At 39.7% G+C, this 18,909-nt stretch overlaps 1 protein-coding gene across 3 annotated transcripts; it reads right to left on the reverse strand.

Moving 5' to 3' along the window:
• Window positions 1-52: 52 nt before the first annotated feature.
• On the reverse strand, window positions 53-10,919 carry CD74 (CD74 molecule). Of its 3 annotated transcripts, XM_074291793.1 has the most exons (9): window positions 10,602-10,919; window positions 4,990-5,162; window positions 4,707-4,786; window positions 4,307-4,360; window positions 3,379-3,474; window positions 2,986-3,082; window positions 1,145-1,336; window positions 864-913; window positions 53-700 (listed from the first exon to the last, which is right to left on the reverse strand). In XM_074291793.1, exons 1-9 carry the CDS (start codon window positions 10,676-10,678, stop codon window positions 698-700), a joined length of 822 nt encoding a protein of 273 aa, XP_074147894.1. In that variant the 5' UTR covers window positions 10,679-10,919; the 3' UTR covers window positions 53-697. The 3 variants fall into 3 exon arrangements, with proteins under 3 accessions (XP_074147894.1, XP_074147895.1, XP_074147893.1); XM_074291794.1 differs by lacking the exon at window positions 864-913 and having other exon boundaries at window positions 53-744; window positions 1,119-1,336; window positions 10,602-10,910; XM_074291792.1 differs by lacking the exon at window positions 864-913 and having other exon boundaries at window positions 53-797; window positions 1,119-1,336; window positions 10,602-10,910.
• Window positions 10,920-18,909: the final 7,990 nt, after the last annotated feature.

The following is an 18,909-nucleotide window of genomic DNA, read 5'->3' on the forward strand; positions in this document are numbered from 1 at the left end:
ATCCCTTCCAGCTCTTATGTTTTAGGATGAATCAAAGACAAACATGACACCATTTCCATTTCCGACTTTTATTTTAATGTGAAACTTTAGTTTCTTTCAAGCAGATGAAATTGCAAATGAATAGATAGCTTTCTTACTTGGAGGATACTGGAGTGAGGGAGAGGCATAAGAGATTCACTAAGACTTAAGAAAAAGGAAGGAAATTTGCCTACACGTATCCCATCCCCTTCCCGATTGATCTTTCCCTTGTTCATGTGATTAAGAAGCTTGGTGCTACTGTGTACTACTACAGAGAAGCAAGAGTGGGTTGTGAAATGAAGGGCCTCAGGTTGGGGAAGGGAAATGGATGTTTCTCCACAGCCTAAAATGTAAATAGTTAGGTACTTACTTTGGGGATAGGGATTCACTTCCCCATGATGGGTTAAGAGAACAGGTTGTTTGTCCCAATACTGCCTCTTAGTCATAGGCTGATGTTTCAGTTTTGAGTATCAAGATGGGGATCTAACTTGGGCCCAAAAGAAAATGGAATTTGGGGTTTCTGATTGCGAGGAGCAGGGGAAGAAGACAGGGAAGGGATGGATGAGTCTGTGGCTCCTAGGGTTGGGTAAACCAGAACATTCAAGCGGCAGCCATGCAGTTTGCAGGTCTGGGACTATTTGATTTTAATTAGCTCTTGCTCTTCTTATTTCCTCTTAGATTACTGCCAAGGGAGAGAAAAAGATGTGAAAGGTTAAGGCCTCACAACTCAGGATCCATCCCATCCAGGAGAGCCCCTCCTCCCTCCATTTCCTCCTCCTCTGCATGAGTTTGGTTGGCCGGGATTAGGAACAGCCCTGAAGGAGTCTACGGGTCCCCTAACCTACCTGCTTAGGAAAACCCAGTCCAGAGGAAAACATCTCTTCATCCAAGGGACCTGAAAGTAGAGCAAGCAGCTGGTTCTTGACTGAGCCAGCCCAGGACTAGACCTGCCTACTCTAACAGAGCCCAGGGACAAAGAAGATGCCGAGTTAAGTCCATTGGCCCAGGCCGTTGATGAGTGCTTAGAGATGGGCAGTGAGTGCATGTGGGGGTTAAGCACAGACCACAGGACTGTGTGCAGTAGGCAGGTATAAGAGGGCCTCCTTCCCCCAAATAACGTGCTTACCACTGCAGGTGTGGCGACTGTGGCTCTTGGTGTGGGGGACCTCGGTGCCATTGGGGTAGACACACCAGCACAAACCAGTGCTGCCATGACACTGGAGGGGCTCATAGTTGCCATTTTCGTCGCACTTGGGGCAGAACATGCCCGGGTGGACGGGAGGAACACGGCTCGCCTCAAGCTGGCATTTGGTCATAACTGAAGCAATAGTTTTGGAGACACATGATGAGCTTGGGGGCCCACCCAGGGCCCCCTCTCAGCTTCTCACCAGGAACAGTAACCCACACACTAAGCAGAGCCCAGATTACGACTAGCCCAGAGCCTTCCAGAAGGTCCTAGTGCTGGATGAGGAAATGGGCCAAGAGCAGCCCAGCAAGTAAAGAAAAAGGAGGTTGAGGGGTGGAATTTTAGACTTTAACTCTTCTCTGAAAATAATAGGGTGGTAGACCCCAAAGAGACCCAAGAGTCCATTCAGTCTGATCACCTCCACAAAATGGTCCCTACATGTGTAAGGTAGGTTTATAACAAATATGAATGGAGAAAATTCATGCGATTCTCCAGAGCAGAACACATCTTCAGCCACACAGCCAGTAAGCAGTGCAGAGATGGTAAGATCCCCTTACTCTACTAGAGCAAGAAGCTTCCTTGAAGGCTCATGGCCAAAAAAGGTGCACGTGTTTTAAGATCATTCAATGACAGAGACATATTCAAGTGACTTTAAAGATCTTTGAGACTCAACTGTGTCCATACCAGTGATATTCTTGATGGACAGTTGTGATATGAAAGAACTAGATTTTTTTCTGCTTGGCTAAGAGTCTTGTGTTGGAAAAATTACCAATTATCTTTCCAAAAGTAGAATGGATTATTTGGTGATAGTGGAGATTTTCAAGAAAAGAATGGATGGTCATTTGGGGGGTAATTTGTAGAGGGGCTTCTTATATTGTACAGGGCTTCCAAGGTCTTCTCCAACTCTCCAATTCCTGTGATAGTCTGATTTCTTCATTTTATAAACTTCCTACTTGCCAATGTCATAAAGGTGAAAGTGTCCCAATTTTACCCGACACAGGAAAGGCCATGGAAGAACAGGCCTGGCAATAGACTGCCTTCCTTTTCTTCATATCCTTGGATTACTGCATAGGACTTGCCCACAGTAGGTATATGATTAATAACCACTAAGTTCAATTAAACTGACCTAACCCTAGCCATACAATAGTGCCCTAAACTCAGAATCAGAAGGCCTCCATCATTTGAATGTAGAAGGCATGGGAAATTATTCTAGAATCCAAGATGAGTCCTCTTTACTGAAGATCTTGTAAGAGAAGACTGAAAAACCATTTCTCAAGGAATTGTAAGAGAAAATTTTCTTCATCAGGCTTCTGAGACCCCTTCCAACTCCAAAATTCTATGGCTGAATTTGAGTGGCAAGAATGCTCATAATCCCTACTACCTTATAAAATGGTGAGCAAAGTGGTCTATAAACTGCCAAGTGCTATAAGCCACAAGAATAGGAGAATTAAAGAATGTTAGAGTTGTAAAGAAAGCTTCCAAGAAGAAGGATGGAATCATGGGAAAAGCTCAGTCAACTGAATAATCATCAAGTATCTGGGATCTCTCCCCACCCATCCTCCATATGCTCTAAGGGAAATCATACTTGCTTCTCATTCCTCCCACTGTCTTAATACCTGAGCCTATAGGTTGGAAAGAATTCACTTGTTAAACTTGTGCATTGGGAATTCAGGATGGGGGTGGTGAATAGAGTTGAAGCTCAAGTTGAATCAGGAAAAGCTCCCAGTGATTTCTTGCTAGGATTCCCTTTAACTTCTACCTCAACCTCCTTCCTTTAATACCTTTCTGAAGAGGCTCAGTCTTTTTTTCGACATTCTCTTCATTGGGCTTCTTGCTCATCTCAAACAGAAGCCACTGGTGCATCCAGTTCTCAAAATTCTGGGATGAGAAGAAGGAGATAACCTTTTAATTCCACTCAGAAATTCAAAAGTGTTCTTCATCATACAATCCTACTCCAAGGGGACAGAGAAGGGGAAAGTAGAGAAGAGGCTGGCTGGAATTGGGTTAGGGGGAGAGGAATTTAATTAGAGAACAGGGAAATCATTTCTTTTGGAGAGGTTGAAAGGAATCCTCCATGGTCTGACAGCCCCATCTAAAGCCAAGTTTCTCCCAGGTACTTTCCCTTCCCACTCCCCAGCTGTAGTTCTGAAGTTGAAAGATAAAGGATCCCTGACCTTCCAGTTCTTGGTTTCCATGTTGTTCTTGAGTTGCTTCATGTTCTCCTGAAAGCTTTTGGTCAACTCAGGGAAAGACCTTCTGGGATCAGACTGCTACAAGAAGCCAAGGAATCAGAGGGAAAGTTAATAAAAGGCCAGAAAGAACAATGTCCCTCCTCTTTTCATCACCTCACACCTAGACTATTGTGTCTTTCTGGTTAGTCTTTCCCCACTTCAGTCCATCTTGCACACAGCCATCAAAGTGATCTTCCAAAAGTGAAGATCTGACCATGTCACTCCCTTACTCAATAAACTCCCATGGCTCCCTATTACTTCCAAGATCAGATACAAAATCCTATAGCTTTTAAAGTCCTTTACAACCTGACCCCTTCCTACTTCTTCAGTCTTTTTGGACTTTGCTCTTCCACATGTAGCCTTCTTGCTATTCCTTAAGCATAATACACTCATCTCTTGATTCCACGAATTTTCATTAACTGTCCTCCAAGCTTGGTTCTCTCTATCTCCACATCTTCATCTCCTAGCTTTTTTCATTTTCCTTCAAGACTCAGCTAAAATCCTACAAATAATATATATATATATATATTTGGTTTTCCACTTATTTTGCTCCCCATTAGACTGTGAACTTCTTGAGGTCGGAAATAGTTTTTTCCTTTCCTAAATTCCTGGCACTTAGCACGGTGGCTATCATAAAGCAGAAACTTAACCAATTCTTGTTCACTCGTCTTCTCTACTCCACTTCTCTCATGGAGGAATCCCTGATCCACACTGGGATGAAGTATAAACCCTTGACATTTCTCCTGAGGGATCCCCAGAAGAGGTTCAAGTGATGGTATTTGGGAGTGAGAAGATCAATCCTCACAGGGAGGAATGGAATTAGGCTCCCAACCTATGGCATAAGAAACAGACTGATAATGGGATTTCCTACCAGTAACAGGTACTTCACTTGGTCCTTGGTATTATTTCCAATTTTGGTCAAGTCCTGTAATAGAAAATGGAAAGTCAATAGGAGAAACAGCCTGCAAATTGCTTTGACTCTTGGGGGGTTGCCAAAAGTTGAAAGGAGAAACAGTAGCCTCACTCCCCTCATCACTAAAGACAATGCAGCCCTTTAAATGTCCTTTGGGACAGTTCTCTTCCTCAGGTGCTAGATCTCAGAGCCTCCTCCCAGCCCCACTATAACTAGATAGTATTTGTAATCTCCCTAATCCCATCCCCCAAATCCTTGTCATCTCAGCCTCTTTATCATCAATATATTTGATCAGATCTTTCCTCTAAGGGGAGGTTTTTTTTGGTGGGAGAGAGTGAGAACAATGTGAGGTCCTTACCATGGATGGGAGGTTCTCAGGCTCCAATTCTCTCATAAGCATGGGTGTGGCCAGTCGCAGTTTGTTCATTGGAAAGGAGGCTACAAGAGAAGGAAAGACTTGAGTCCTAAGAAGGGGCTCTAAGTAGTAGCTCAGGTCAAAAGAGATGGAATTTGACCATCCCAGAAAACACTCAGGCCCCAAGATCATATGAGAGCACTCTTTCCAGTTCATGGCTTTGCACTCATTTCCCTAAGCTATTTACTCTAGGGATACAGGGAAGAAGGAAGAAAAACAGTCTCACCTTTAGGGAGCTTCATCTTCAGAGACTCAAGCTGTAAATTCTGGGAAGTGACCGTAAGCTTGTCCAACCTCCCCTGCTGCTGGTACACAAAGTAGACGGTTGCAGCTTGGCCAGCAATGAGCAGGGCCACCAGCACAGAGAAACCAGTGTAAAAGGCTCCTTGGTTACAGGACCTGCAAAGTCAAGAGAGCTCGTTTAGTGAGGTGGAAGGGAATCAGGGAAGAAGTCGTATGCAAGAGTAGAACCCTGAATCTGGGGAACAAGAGAGCTGGATGGCAGCCCTGCCACCTCCAAGCTTCAGTTTCATCCTCTGCAGTGTGACAAGGGTAACCTCAAAGATCCCTTCTCATTCAAACATGTGATTATCTGATGTTAAGGTTCTGAGATCTGAGAGTATAAATGGGGGTCTCTTCCTTGATTAGACCATTCTCTTCTCAATCATTCAGCCATGTGAAGAAAGGATAAATCCTGTACAGCTAATGTGAAGGGAGGAAGGGGCAAGGCAGAGTTCAGAAATTAAAGGGGAAATTCCAGCCTTTTCAAAGGAGAAGGTAAAGATATCCAAGTTAATGAGAAAAGGGAAGGAAATGAACAGAGAAAAACTGGAGAAGAGCTTGTGATACTTGGAAAAGAGAAGTATGGGGAGGGGGAGACAGCTCTGTGAGGAACTGAAATCCTCAGAGGAAGAGGGAGAATAAACTTCTCGTAAATACATAATACTGGGGAAATGGACTAGCAATCAATCAATAAATATTTATTAAACACAGTCACTGTCTTAAGTTCTGGGGATGCAGAAAAAGAGGCAGGAGTTAGTTCTTGTCCTCAAGGAGCTTACAATCTAATCAGGAAGACAACATGCAAACAAATATATACAGGATAATTAGAAGATGAATAATTAACAGAGGTAAGATACTAAAATTAAGAAAGGTTGGGGAAGGTTTCCTGTAGTTCAATCCCTAATATTTTTTATGTCATAGATTCTTTTGGCAGTCTGATCAAACCTTCTCAGAATAATAGTTTTCAAATCATAAAATATAAATATATAGTATTACAAAGGAAGCCAATTATATTGAAATACAGTTATCCATCTAGGTAATTATCCATCCATCTATCTATCTATCTATCTATTTTTAAAAATGAGTTCCCAGACCCCAGGTTAAGAATCCTTGAACCTGATACTATTTAAGGTCCTTTACACCTCTGACATTCTGACTGGATTCCAGCGAAGAGCCAACTTCAGAAGTTTTCTCCCCACAGTAGAAATCGTAGGCAACCTAAGGCTAGGAAGACCATAAAAACTAAAACAGTGAACAGTGCCAAAGACTGCTCCATACATAGCCCACTCCTCCCTGGAGAAACAAGAAACTGGGCCCACCAGGGAGCTGGAAACACCTCAAATAAAACAAAATAAACTTTGCTATAGTGAATTCAGTAGGGAACCCAAATATTGGAGCAAGGACTTGGCAAATGATATGGATTAAGATAGACAACCTTCTCTCTGTCAGCAGCACAGAATTCTAAAACCTCAGAACTAGGAGGGATTTCAGAGTCAACAAAGATTTAGTTAGTGTTTACTACTCAAGAGGCATAGAAGATACAGAAAAAGGCAAAAATCAGTTCTTGCTTTTAGGGACTTACCAGATCATTTATTCCAACCTTCCAATTAGTCTAGAGATATCTCCCCTCATTAAATGTCTTTAGATAAAGGCTGGGTGACCTCTTGGTATAGTATGGTAATTTTTGGTTTTGAAATGGCTCAAAATGATGAAGTTTTATGAGTTATCCTTAATTATTAATAATGCTGTTGCTAGTATAAAGCCAATATCACCACTTCCACAAATCATGTCTTCAGTAGCCTGAATGGTTACTTCTGCTTAATCTCCTGAGCTTCTCAAGCATATCAATTCTTGGTTTCTTCAAAACTTTCATCTGCCTGGCTATAACTGATGTCATACCCATCTGATTCACTGATTAGTCACAAAAACCCTCAAATTATTTTGAAGTCACTGTCTAGTTTGGGAGTGGGGGATGCTTCCCCCTTTGTCTACCTTATGGGGAAAAAAGGCAAAAACTCTCAGAGGTTGGGAAAACAAAGGAGAATAGATGCAGATTCTCTTCTCTTCCCCATCAGCCAAGCCTATGAAGCCAAGAATATGTGGTTTGCCTTGGGATAGTAAAGGACTTCAAAGCAGAGAACTTGGGTTCAAATCCTCATACTCTGCCAATTAGTCTCTGCTTGATTATAGTCTTTCACCTTCAGCTTCTATTTAGCCATCTCTAAAATGAGGTTGGACTAGATGGCCTCTGAGGCCACTTTGGTCTCCAAAAATATGACTCTATGGTGTCAACAATCTCAATCCATATTTTGGGGGCCTTTTTAACTTTAAATCTTGGTATGGAGAGATTATGTTTTAGGCTTCTGACCAGACCAGCCCCACCCTGGGTCTTCAGCTTGATCTGTTCTTGGTTATCTAGCTCCAGGTCTCCCCCTGGAGGTTACAGTAATAAAGTTTATTCTGGCTGCATTTCTGATTGGGAACTTCTCAGAAAACCTTTTTACTTGGTAATCCATGACATCATAAATCAAATCTTGTTCTGATTTGTTCCTGACTAATTTCTGGGCACCTGTCCAGACCAAAGGAGGTTGGAGAGCTTCCAAATGTTCATTTAGAAAGGGGATTTGAAGAGGGAGAAACAAGTCTTGTAACGGGGGAAGGGAAGAAACCAAACTGGAAAAAACTTAATCACTGTCCATTCAGTGAATTTTGGGTGAGGCTGAGAGAATGAATAGGTTTCCATGAGTACCTTTAAATGGGGGGAAAATGCCTTATTTCTTTGCCTAGTTAAATTCCATCAACAAGCTTGTCACCATTCTCCCTTCTCTCCCTCAGACCTAATTGAACTATTGATTAGTTTATTTCAGACAAGATGAGGTAATGTGGTTTAGTAGTTGGAAGTATATAGTTTGGCATCTGATGGCTTGGATTGAATTCTTCCAACCACTTACTTGCTATGGAACTCTGAATAAATCACGTAACTTCTCTGGAACTCATTTTCCTTATCTATAAAATGAGGGTGTTATAGATGATTATTGTTATAGATAGATATAACATATAGATGTTTCTCAGCTGAAAAAGCTATGGGCTTGTGATGCAAATCACTATCCTACCACACAAGGCCCCCTAAAATCTGACTTCAACTTGCATCTCCCAAAAATCCTTTAAAAGCCTCTTCCATTTTAGCCACACTATTTTCCTCACTAGAACCTGAGCAAAATGGAAACCATTCTTCCTATCGCCTAGCAAAACATTTTTTAAACTTAATTTTTTTTTTTTTTTGCAAAATATGTATGCAAAGTCACTCAGCTACCTCACTTGACCTATCCACCTGCTTAGATTCTGAACATAATCTCGGAGAGAGATTTTTCTAGCTTGACTTCAAATTCCTTCCTTTTCCCACTTCTCCTCTCCAATCTTGGTCCCTAGCCTGTCTTCCAAACATCCTACCCTCTCCTCCACCTCCACCCCATCTTCCAAAAAAGGAAACAGACAACAGAATGAACCAATAAAAATTAGGTTGGTTAGTGACATCATAAGTTGCTAGGTAGAACTATTTCTGAAAGGCTCCTGATTTCACAGATGATTTCACAGATGATTTCAGAAGAAACAGAGCAAACCCACATTTTCATTTTTTTTCTAAAAAGAATGTATAGTGTCTCCTCTGGACATGAATTTATAACACTGATAGATCATGTTATAATTAATATACAGATGATATAAATTCAATTAGGTCTTATGAATCTGAGTGTTTAACTAGTTCTGAGCCTAGGTTAGGGAATTAGCAGACCTAAATGATCCAGTCCTTTCCCTCTCTGGGTCCCAGTTTTCCTTCTGAAAAATGAAAGTATGATATCCAAGGACCCTCATAGCTCTAATTCCATCATTTTTTTTTTTAGGAGTAAGATGCAGACAGTTTTGTTTTTTTTTTTTCTAAATTTTGTGTAACCTATTCCCTCCTTTAAACAAACATTTGATTTTTTAAAAATCTCTACAATTCTGTTTTTTTGGATTTTCTTATTTACAGGACATAAACAAATGTATAGGCCCCTTATTTGTCCCATATCCTGTTAAAAAAAGCTTTAAGAGTTCGTAAATTAGAGATTGTGAGGCTGGACACGAGAAAACGTTCATATATTGAGCCTAGAATGGACTTGAGGTGTCACCTTGGTAACCATGACACTCTAGCAATCTTTCTGAATCCAGACTGAAAATCATGGGGGACTTTCACAGGTCGTGACTTCAGCAGTCTATTTGGTTACTCCATGGATAACAGCCTTCTGAGCTTCTCAAGCATACCAACCGTTTTGGCTTCCTCAAAATTCCCATCTGCCTGGCTACAGATGACATCATACCCTTCTAACTCTCTGATTGACTGGCCACAGGAACTTGTTATTTGGGGGGTCGATGTCTAAAAGCTTTAGTTTGCAGGAAAGGAGGAGAATAGGGATTCTGACCCTTGGCCTGTCTCCTGAAAAAGACCACACTACTTTTATGGGGATTGGAAATATGCAAGAGACCAGATACAATGACCTAAAGATTATAGTCAGAATTAAAGGAACAATGCCCCATGGGAAAGGTTTGCACGAGGATACCAAAGCAACAGAAAGCAGTGGAGAGGGAAAGAGAAAGATGCATTACTATTAGAGGTAGAGATTTTTTTTGGGGGGGGAGAAGGAGAGGACATTCCTCCCCTGGGAAGTAACAATGAGGAACTATGAGAAGCATCCTAGGAGAAAGTCCCCAAATAAATGCCTGGTCCCTAGGATTTGGGCCAAGAAAATTCTGAGGGGGTGAGGGTGAGGGTAAGGAGTGGGGAATCCCCTGAGATTCAGAATAGAATTAGAAGATAGAAGCAGTAATGGGTAAACAGGAAAGTCAAAGCTGTCCCTTCTAGAAACCTGTAAAGTAAACATAATATTCATGGTTCCTGCTCATGGAATGGTTTAAAAAAAAAAAAAAAAAGCACTTTACAAACCTCAAGTTGCTATTAGAAATGCGTGCTATGGGCTCTGAAACAATGCATTTCTAACAAAGGAAGCAGTGGAAAGGCCACCGTGTGAGCCCTGGCTCTACTACTCACCTGTAGCATGAAGGGGTCAAACTAGTCAAGTGCCTAGACCCTTTTCATTTCTAAATCTTTGAAGCTTATTACCCACCAACCTAAACTGCTTCTGAAACAAGAAAATAGAATATTCTTTAAAAAAAAAAAAATAGAAGGGAGGAAAGAAGAAAATCATCTGTTTTGAGTCCCAGTGAGAATACCTCATCCTTTGAGCTGGTTCTGATTCCCTTCAACTCCATTGATTAGGAGAAAATTCATTCTCTCTGTATGTCTCTCTCTCTTTATCTCTCTCTGTCTCTGTCTCTGTTTTTCTGTCTCTCTCTTTCTCTCATCTATCTGTCTGTCTATCTATTTCCCTGTCTATCTATGCTATATGGCTGGCTAGACAAACATATAGACATTGCATGTTAGATTAGATTTTCTCAATCCCTTCCTATTCTGAGATTCTATAAAGAATGATGATTATTTTTTTATTTTTAAAATTACTATACCGGTGTTGTCCTCCTGCGCTTCCTCCCAGCATGGGCTGCTGCTCATGATTGGAGATGAGGTCTCGCTGGTCCTCCATCGTAGGTGCAGCTGGTTTGCTCCTCAGAGTCTTCAGCTGCTGCTGGTCTGACTTCCTCTGCTGTCCTGGGTTCTCTAACCCTGATATTCCCAGGTCAGTTCTTCAAATAGATGCTGAAGAGAATTTTGATTTGTTCAGAGAAAAGGCCAACCCACCCATTTAGTAGAAGTGAAAGTCTAAGTTGGAAATACCCAACTCAGCTCTTGCCACCCCTCTCCCCACTTCAGTGGACAAGAAAGAAGGGGAGTTCTTGATTCAGGTAGGGAGTCCTGTCATCCCATTGGCTGAGCCAGCAGCATCACTTGCTTCTAGGCAGATCTTTATGAAGAGAGAGCTCTTTGGACCATTAGAAAAATAGAGATAAGGAAAAGCCAAACTAATTCCTGCTTCCAGAAACAGTGCTAACCCATGGAAAGGCAATTTCTTTGACTCCCCCACTTTGAGATTGGCAGGGACAGAAAGAACTAATATGTGACTATGAATCCCTTGTCTTCATAACTCAGTTTCTTCCCTTGTAAATGAAGGATTTGGCCCAGAGCATCTCTAAGGTTTCTTCCATCTCTGACATTTAGCACCTAAGTAGTATGCTCAATAAATATTTTACTGATTGACAAACACTCTGTTGTATAGTTTTTTTTTTCAGTTCTGACATTTTGTTCTAAGATTCTGATACCCATCCTTTAACATCTCTTCTATTTCTGTCATTCTATGTTAGACAAACCCTTTAAACTCCAAACAGTCAGTGCTACATGGTTCCTTCCAGATCTGCTATTCTAAAAATTCATAGAATTTCAAGATGGAGTGAGCTTGCAGATAATATAACTCATACTTCTTATTTTACAAAGGAAAAAACAGGCCTAGAGAGGGAAAGGAAATTGACTGGGCTCATGCAGATAAGATTATGCCTCTAGAGCTGAAAGGGAACTTAGAAGTCATCTGGCCCAACAACAGATGAGGATATTAAGGTCTAAATAATTCCAATGATTGACACAGGGTCACCCCAACAGTAAATAGGATTTGAATCCAGGTTGTGTAACTTGAAATCTACTCTCTTGCTATTGGGCCATGTTAACTCCTGTATCTCAGCTAGGGAAACTGCCCCATTCTAAAAACTTCTCCCAGAAGGAGGAATATATTATAGAAACCTAAGGCCACTAAAGTGTATCTGATCCATGGGTCTTCAAGTTTTAGGATCACTAGAAGATATAAGTGGATTGGGTAATTCTACACAAAAGGGTCATAAAATAACCCAGGATGCCAGAACATGCCACGGGAGCTTTTAATGTCTGGGGCCCCTGTTTCCCTATTCTCCTAGTGGAGAAGCCTCTGTTGACTCACAGGAAGAGGTTCTTTACAAGGCAAAGGAGGGCAATGGGAAGATGTGGGGGTCTAGGATATTGCCAATCCCTCATCACTCATATCTGACTAGATGTAGATAGCACTGGGTTGTAAAGAACTTCTGAAGTACCAAAATAGGTTCTTTCCACCTCTCTAACATCCTGCTGGTTTTAAGCAACTAATTTAGATTCTTCTGATTCCTTTGGTTCTGGAAGATTAATGAGGTTTAGGTAAGTCCTAATAGGTTGGACAGTTTGCTGACAAGGGGCAAAAACTGTCCCCATATTTTCCTTCAGCTTCTTGTGTAATTGTGTTTCTAAGAGGCAATATAATCTCTGTGTGGATACAAATTCTTCCATTTTTAAATTTTTTTTTTTTTTTTTTTTTTTTTTTTTTACTTTGGGACACAGTGCTTTGTCTTAGTAGAAGCTAAATAAATGTTTGCACATTTGAATGAAGGAACTATACTTGGGTACCCTGTGGAAGCCAGTTGTATTTGCAGCTAGTCCTTAACCCCAAAGTGTGGTTCAGGTCCCATGTTATGTTTGGTTTCCTCAACCTTACAACTTCAGAGTGTTACACATTACTATGTGTGGGGGGAGAAAGGAGGATCTTTTTCTCTAATCTTATCCCTTACCTTTCCAAGTCCTAAGATGGAGCATGAACTTAGTTTGCCATTTAAAAAACCCTATGAAGAAACCACCAACCTCCATTTTGAAGGTGAGGAAGCATGACTCTCCCAAAGTTTCAACAAAACTAGGCTGGGAAAGGAGAACAAAGTCTCTTTGACCACTCTCCGAGATTAGACAATCCTCAAGGATTTTCTTTTGCATTTAGTTGGGGGGGAGGGGAAGTGGTTCATAGTTAAGTAACAAACTGCCATCTGGACTATCGATCTGACTGTGTTTATAGTAATGGAGATGGGATTTCCTGAACCACTCACACTCTTTCCACTCCCCTTGTAACTAATGGCAGGCATTTAGGAGCCAGTAGCCAAGGTTAAGGAATCAATCTGGAGGTTAGGCAGCCCATCTGGAGTTTTTTCTTCCTGAGTGCAGCATTTTAAAAGAAACATTGACAAACTGGAATCTATTCAGAGTGGGGTGGCTAGAAAAACTGGATTCCAATGAGAAATGATTAAAAGTGACCTCCTTTTCCCTCCTTTATATGGCTTTTTTTTTTAAGGTATATATATATTAGTTTTATCAAAATAGTAGCCAAAACCCAATTCTGTTTGCTTCTGGTTCCCTTTTTAATCTTTCTTTGTGTTTTGGATTGACCATAGTCACCATTTTTATTGTCAAGCAGTTCTCTTCATATGTAGATACTTCTGATTCTGCTTATTTCACTCTATTCCCTTCTATACAACTTCCCTAATTTCTCTGCATTTTTTGTACTTGCCATTTCTTATGGTAAAATAATATTTTATGGCATTTGTATACTTTAGTTTGTTCAGCTCTTCTCCAATTATTGGTCATATGGATTCTTTTCCGTTTGCTCTTATGAAAAAAAAAAAAAAGCTGCTATGACTATTTTTATTCAGATAGGTCTTTCTCTGCCACCCCCCCACCCCCACTCCCCAAAGGAGCTGTTCTCTTCTCCAGGCTAAACAGCTTGGAGAAGAAAAGACTTAAGAAAATATTACAGCTGTCTTCAAATATTTGAACGACTGTCACAAAGAAAAGAGAGTAGATTTATTCTTTGTGAGCCTATAGGGCAAAAGTAGGATCCATAAATGGAGAAAGCAACAATAGGCTTACTATAAGGAAAAAAACTCTATTAATTGTGAATGTTTAATAATAAACTGATCTTCCTTCCAAAATAATCTGGCAGTTATCATTAGGAGTGTTCAAGTAAGGGCAGAGTCAGGAATTCCTAGAATGGCACACTAAATGACCCCTGAGGTCCCTTTTCATCCTTAGATTCTATGAATATAAGGTATTAGACTGAGGCCTGGGTTAGAGATCAAAAGGATGTGTGTGTTGGGGGAGGGGGTAGTGTGATATCACTACCACAAAGGTCATACCCATTGAACTAGCTTCCCCATAGAAACAGTACCCACCAAGGTGAGAGCCATGTGAAAACAGACACAGAAGCCTAAGGAAAGACAAAACATACAGATTTCCCTTTTATATCATGACTTTCCCCATTGCAGTTTTAATATATCGCAAGTTAGCATAAGAAATTAAATGGTAATTTTTTTTTTGGAATTTTGTGGAAGCCACAGATGACACAAAAAAAGTTTAGAAATTCAAAATACACAAATATATGTATAGTGTTGTATAATATCAATATATTTTATCTTTTAATACCATAATAATTCAGACTTCTCTGATAAGGAGGGTCAAAAATTTTATACCTTCAAAGTATAAGGGATAACTAATTCTTTTAAAACCTTTCCCCCATGATGCATTTAAGTATTATTCTGTTCAGTTGTTTCCTAAAACATTCCTCTGCCCTTCAAACCTTAATGGCCAAGGAGCTCTAACATCCCATAAGGAGCAAAAAGTCTTCTGTGGTCACCCTCCCTGTTCCCAAGCTCTAGGAATTCCATCTTCCTTTTGTCTATACATAATAGTTATAATTTTTCATTCATATCTCTTTTCCCAAGGTTCCTTAAGCCAGTCTGTTCTTGCCCCAGAATGACAGCAATCAATCTTTGGAATGTTGCCACTTTCTCTGCCAAACATTCGTTGGGGATGGAATGGAAGAATAACCCTCCCAGCTTCTCTTAAGCTACTATTAATAATAATTCCCTATGCTAATAATAAGCTGATCAGACTACATCTGGAAGGTTTGAGGATAGAATAGAATGCATAGCATTCTCAGAGTTGGCACGAATGTCAGAGTTGAAGGATCTTAGAATCTAGTCCAAATAATGATTGCCATGTAGTCATCCATCAGTCTGTTAAAGTGGAAAGAGTACTGAATTTGATATCTGGGGACCTGGGTTTGAATTTCAATTTCAATCCCTTTCTCTCTCTCTCTGTCTCTGTCTCTCTGTCTGTCTCTGTCTGTCTCTGTCTCTCTCTCTCTCTGTCTCTCTCTGTCTCTCTCTCTCTCTCTGTCTCTCTCTCTCTCTCTCTCTCTCTGTCTCTTTCAGTCTCATATTCAGCAAAATGGAAAAGATGGTGATAAAAGAATTTTAAATGTAGTCCAGACTAGTCCAATATCTACCTGGCCAGAGGTAGTTGAGTCAGGAATCAACTAGCAATTTAATTTCAGAGTAAGGAGAACAGCTTTTAAGCAAAGCTCTCCTGGGAAGAAGGGCTTACTTGCCTGTGATAGGGATAGGTTTTTTAAGCATGAAAACTACAACAGGCTGAGCCACAAGACAGTCATTCTTAGGTCTTAAGTAAGTTCCCACATTTGGAGGATTTGGGGGACAATACAGACATTCTTCAATCCTATGGGAACAATTTCCAAGTTATCAAAATATTTGTGATTGGAGCAGATTGGGGCAGTGAATAGAGCACCAGCCCTGAAGTCAGGAGTATCTGAGTTCAAATTTGACTTCAGACACAACACTTCCTGGCTGTGTAACCCTGGGCAAGTCACTTAACCCCCAATTGCATCAGGAAAAAAAAAAATCATTGTGATTGCCTCAGATTGCCAGGGATATTGAGCTCTGTGATCATCTAGTGAGATACAGAACCAGAGTTCGGATGGCAGGTACAGAAATGCAGCACTTGGTTTAGTTCACTTAACAAATCTGAATCATTACATATTTTCATTGGAAATTCCAACAAATCTGAATCATTACATATATTATATTAAGTATTATTTTGCTCAGTTGCTTCCTAAAACATTCCTCTGCCCTTCAAACCTTAATGGCCACGGAGCTCTAACATCCCATAAGAATGACCTTCTGTGGTCACCCTCCCTATTCCCAAGCTCTTTGAATTCCAGCTTCCTTTTGTTTATTCATGTTTTTATTCATATCCCTTTTCCTAAGGTTTCCTTCTCTTTCCTTAAATTAATTTGTTCTAGCAATATATTGATTAATAAATCCCATGACTGAATTTGCCAGAGGGTGAGTTCAAAGGATTTTTGTTATACCAAACTCAAGATATAGCTTGCTTGCTGGTTCTTAGCTCTGGAAAACAGGATGTCTGCTAATATCTAGACAATGGAAATAATCAATGCTAGAGGGACTGCAGGAAGGCAATCACACAAATACATTATTGGCAGAGCTGTGGATTGGTCTAATAATTCTTGAAAGCAAATTGCTACAAAAAAAAAAAAAAGGAGTTAACTAATAAGTGTAGCAATTTGCTTAAAAAAAAAAAAAGTCAATATTCTTTGACTCAGATGTCCTGATGCTAGGCATCTATTTCAAGGAGGTCAAAGGCTGAGATTGACCCTCTATCACCAAATATTTATAGCACTACTTTTTGTGATAGCCCCAAACTGGAAACAATGTAGTTGCCCATTCCCTGGGAAATGGCTAAACAAAAGGTTATGTAATGTAATATGTTACATATAATGGATGTAATGGAATATCTGCATAAGAAAGAACAAATATGAGGAATTCAGAAAAATATGGAAAGACTTAGAATCAGGAAAACAATTTACAAAGCTATAGTGTGTAAATGGAAAAACAAAATAAAACAAACAACAAAAATAAACCCAAACCTAAAAACTGGATGATTCATAATTATAATGAGCCCATAAATCCTAGAAAAAAAGTTGAGAAAATGAATTTCCCTCTCTTCATTGAGAAGGTGGAGAACAATGAATATGGAATATTACATATGCCATCTGACATATTTGATATTTTGTTTATTTTTATTGAATTATTTTTCTTATTTTTCTCCTCTTTCTTTTTCCTCTTCTTTGTTACAAGGGATTCTGGGGAGGTAGAAGGAATAGAATTTATCTGGTAATCAGAGTGTCATAAAAACAAAAGCCATCAATAAAAATAAGATTAAAAGATATTAAAAATAGAGGCTTGGACTAGATACTCTCTGTAACTACTTCTAGTTCTAAATCTATGATCCCATGAGGTACTTGGAAGCCAGCAGTGATAGAAGTTATTAAAGTATATTTCCAGGTTATTAAAATCTTTATGATTTGGGCAAATTGGGGCAGATTGGGGCAGCTAGATGGCACAGTGGATAAAGCACCAGCCCTGAAGTCAGGAGGATCTGAGTTCAAAGCCGGCCTCAGATACTTAACACTTCCTGGCTGTGTGACCCTGGGCAAGTCACTTAATCCCAATTGCCTCATCAAAAAAAAAAAAAAAAAAAAAAATCATTGTGATTGCCTCAGGTTGCCAGGGATATTGAGCTCTGTGATTATCTAATGAGGTACAGAACCAGAGTTCGGATGGCAGGTACAGAAATGCAGCACTTGGTTTAGTTCACTTAGCAATTACAAGCACAAAGATTGTTATGTCAGGAGATGTGATTGATTACTTTCTACTGCCACATGTCAGCTGCAGTTTTAGTTTTTAGGTCAGGATCTTCTGAGAAATGAGGAAATACCTTCCAAGATAACCCATACCTTAGCTCTGTAGTCATAATTATTAGGAAACTTCCACTGACATCAGACCTGAATTTGTCTCTCTTCAGCTGCCATTCATTGTTCTGCTTTGTCCCCTCTATATCCAAATGAAACTAATAAAGACAGCTTTTATGACTTCCTTTGTTTATCCAAGCTAAAATTTTCCCATTCTTTCAGTCAGTTTTGAAGTGGCAAATTTGTCCGTGATCTTGTCTTAAGTCCCTTTATCATCTTGGTCCATTCTCCTCAGAATACTCCAGCTTTTTTTAATGTCTCCTAAGATGTGAACCTCAAACCTACAAATGTAATCTGATCCGAAAGCAAAAATACCACCTTTTAACACTATACCTTTCTTAAAGCAGCTTAAGAGGGAAGTAGGCAACACAGGGATAGAGCATTGGACTGGAAATAAGAAAGCCTGAGTTCAAATGTGACCTCAGAGTGTACTAGTTGTATTAACCTTCGCAAATCTCAATTTCCTCAGTTTCCTCATCTGTCAAATGAGCCAGAGAAGGAAAGAGCAAATCACTCCAGTATTTTTACTAGAAAACTCCAATTGGGGTCACAGAGACATAATTGAATAACAAGGTCAGTTTTTTGATTGTCATTATTGATGCATTTTGACCTTGCAGTTCACTAAAACTTTTGGGATGTCTTTGATATAAATTGTCCAGACAGACCTTTTTTTATCCTGTACTTGTGAAGTAGGATATGTAAATTCAAGTAAAGAATTTTACATTTATGCTTAATCATTTTCATTTTATTAGTCTCTACTTATACCCTATCCAGATTTTTTGGTACATGTCAGGTACATTAGTTATTCTTTCTAGCTTTGTATAATCTAGATAGGTGGTGCAGTACATAGAGTCCTGGGCTTGGAGTCAAAGCAACCTTAGTTCATAATCCAGCCTGAGACACTTAACTAACCATGGAATCCTGGGTAAATCAAGTAGTCTCTATCTCAATTTCCTCATTTGTAAAATGGAGATTATAACAGAATCTTTTCTCCAAGGTTGTTGTAAGGTTCTAATAAAAATAATATTTGTTTGTTTCCATTTAGTAGTATTTTATTTTTTCCAATTACATGTAAAGATAATTTTCAGTATTCATTTTATAAGATTTTTGAGTTTCAATTTTTTTTCTCTCTCCTTCCCTTCCTTTTCCCTTCCCAAGAGAACAAGCAATTTGATATACTTTATACATGTACAATCATTTTAAACATATTTCCATATTAGTCATGTTGTAAAAGAAAAACCAGAACAAAAGAAAAAACCACAAAAAAGAAAAAACATACAAAAAATGTGCAAATAGTATGCATCGATCTGCATTTAGTTTCCATAGCTCTTTCTGTGGAGATGGATGACATTTTTCATCCCAACTCTACTGGA

This window comes from Sminthopsis crassicaudata, chromosome 2 (assembly GCF_048593235.1).
Source record: "Sminthopsis crassicaudata isolate SCR6 chromosome 2, ASM4859323v1, whole genome shotgun sequence".
Taxonomy (NCBI): domain Eukaryota; kingdom Metazoa; phylum Chordata; class Mammalia; order Dasyuromorphia; family Dasyuridae; genus Sminthopsis; species Sminthopsis crassicaudata.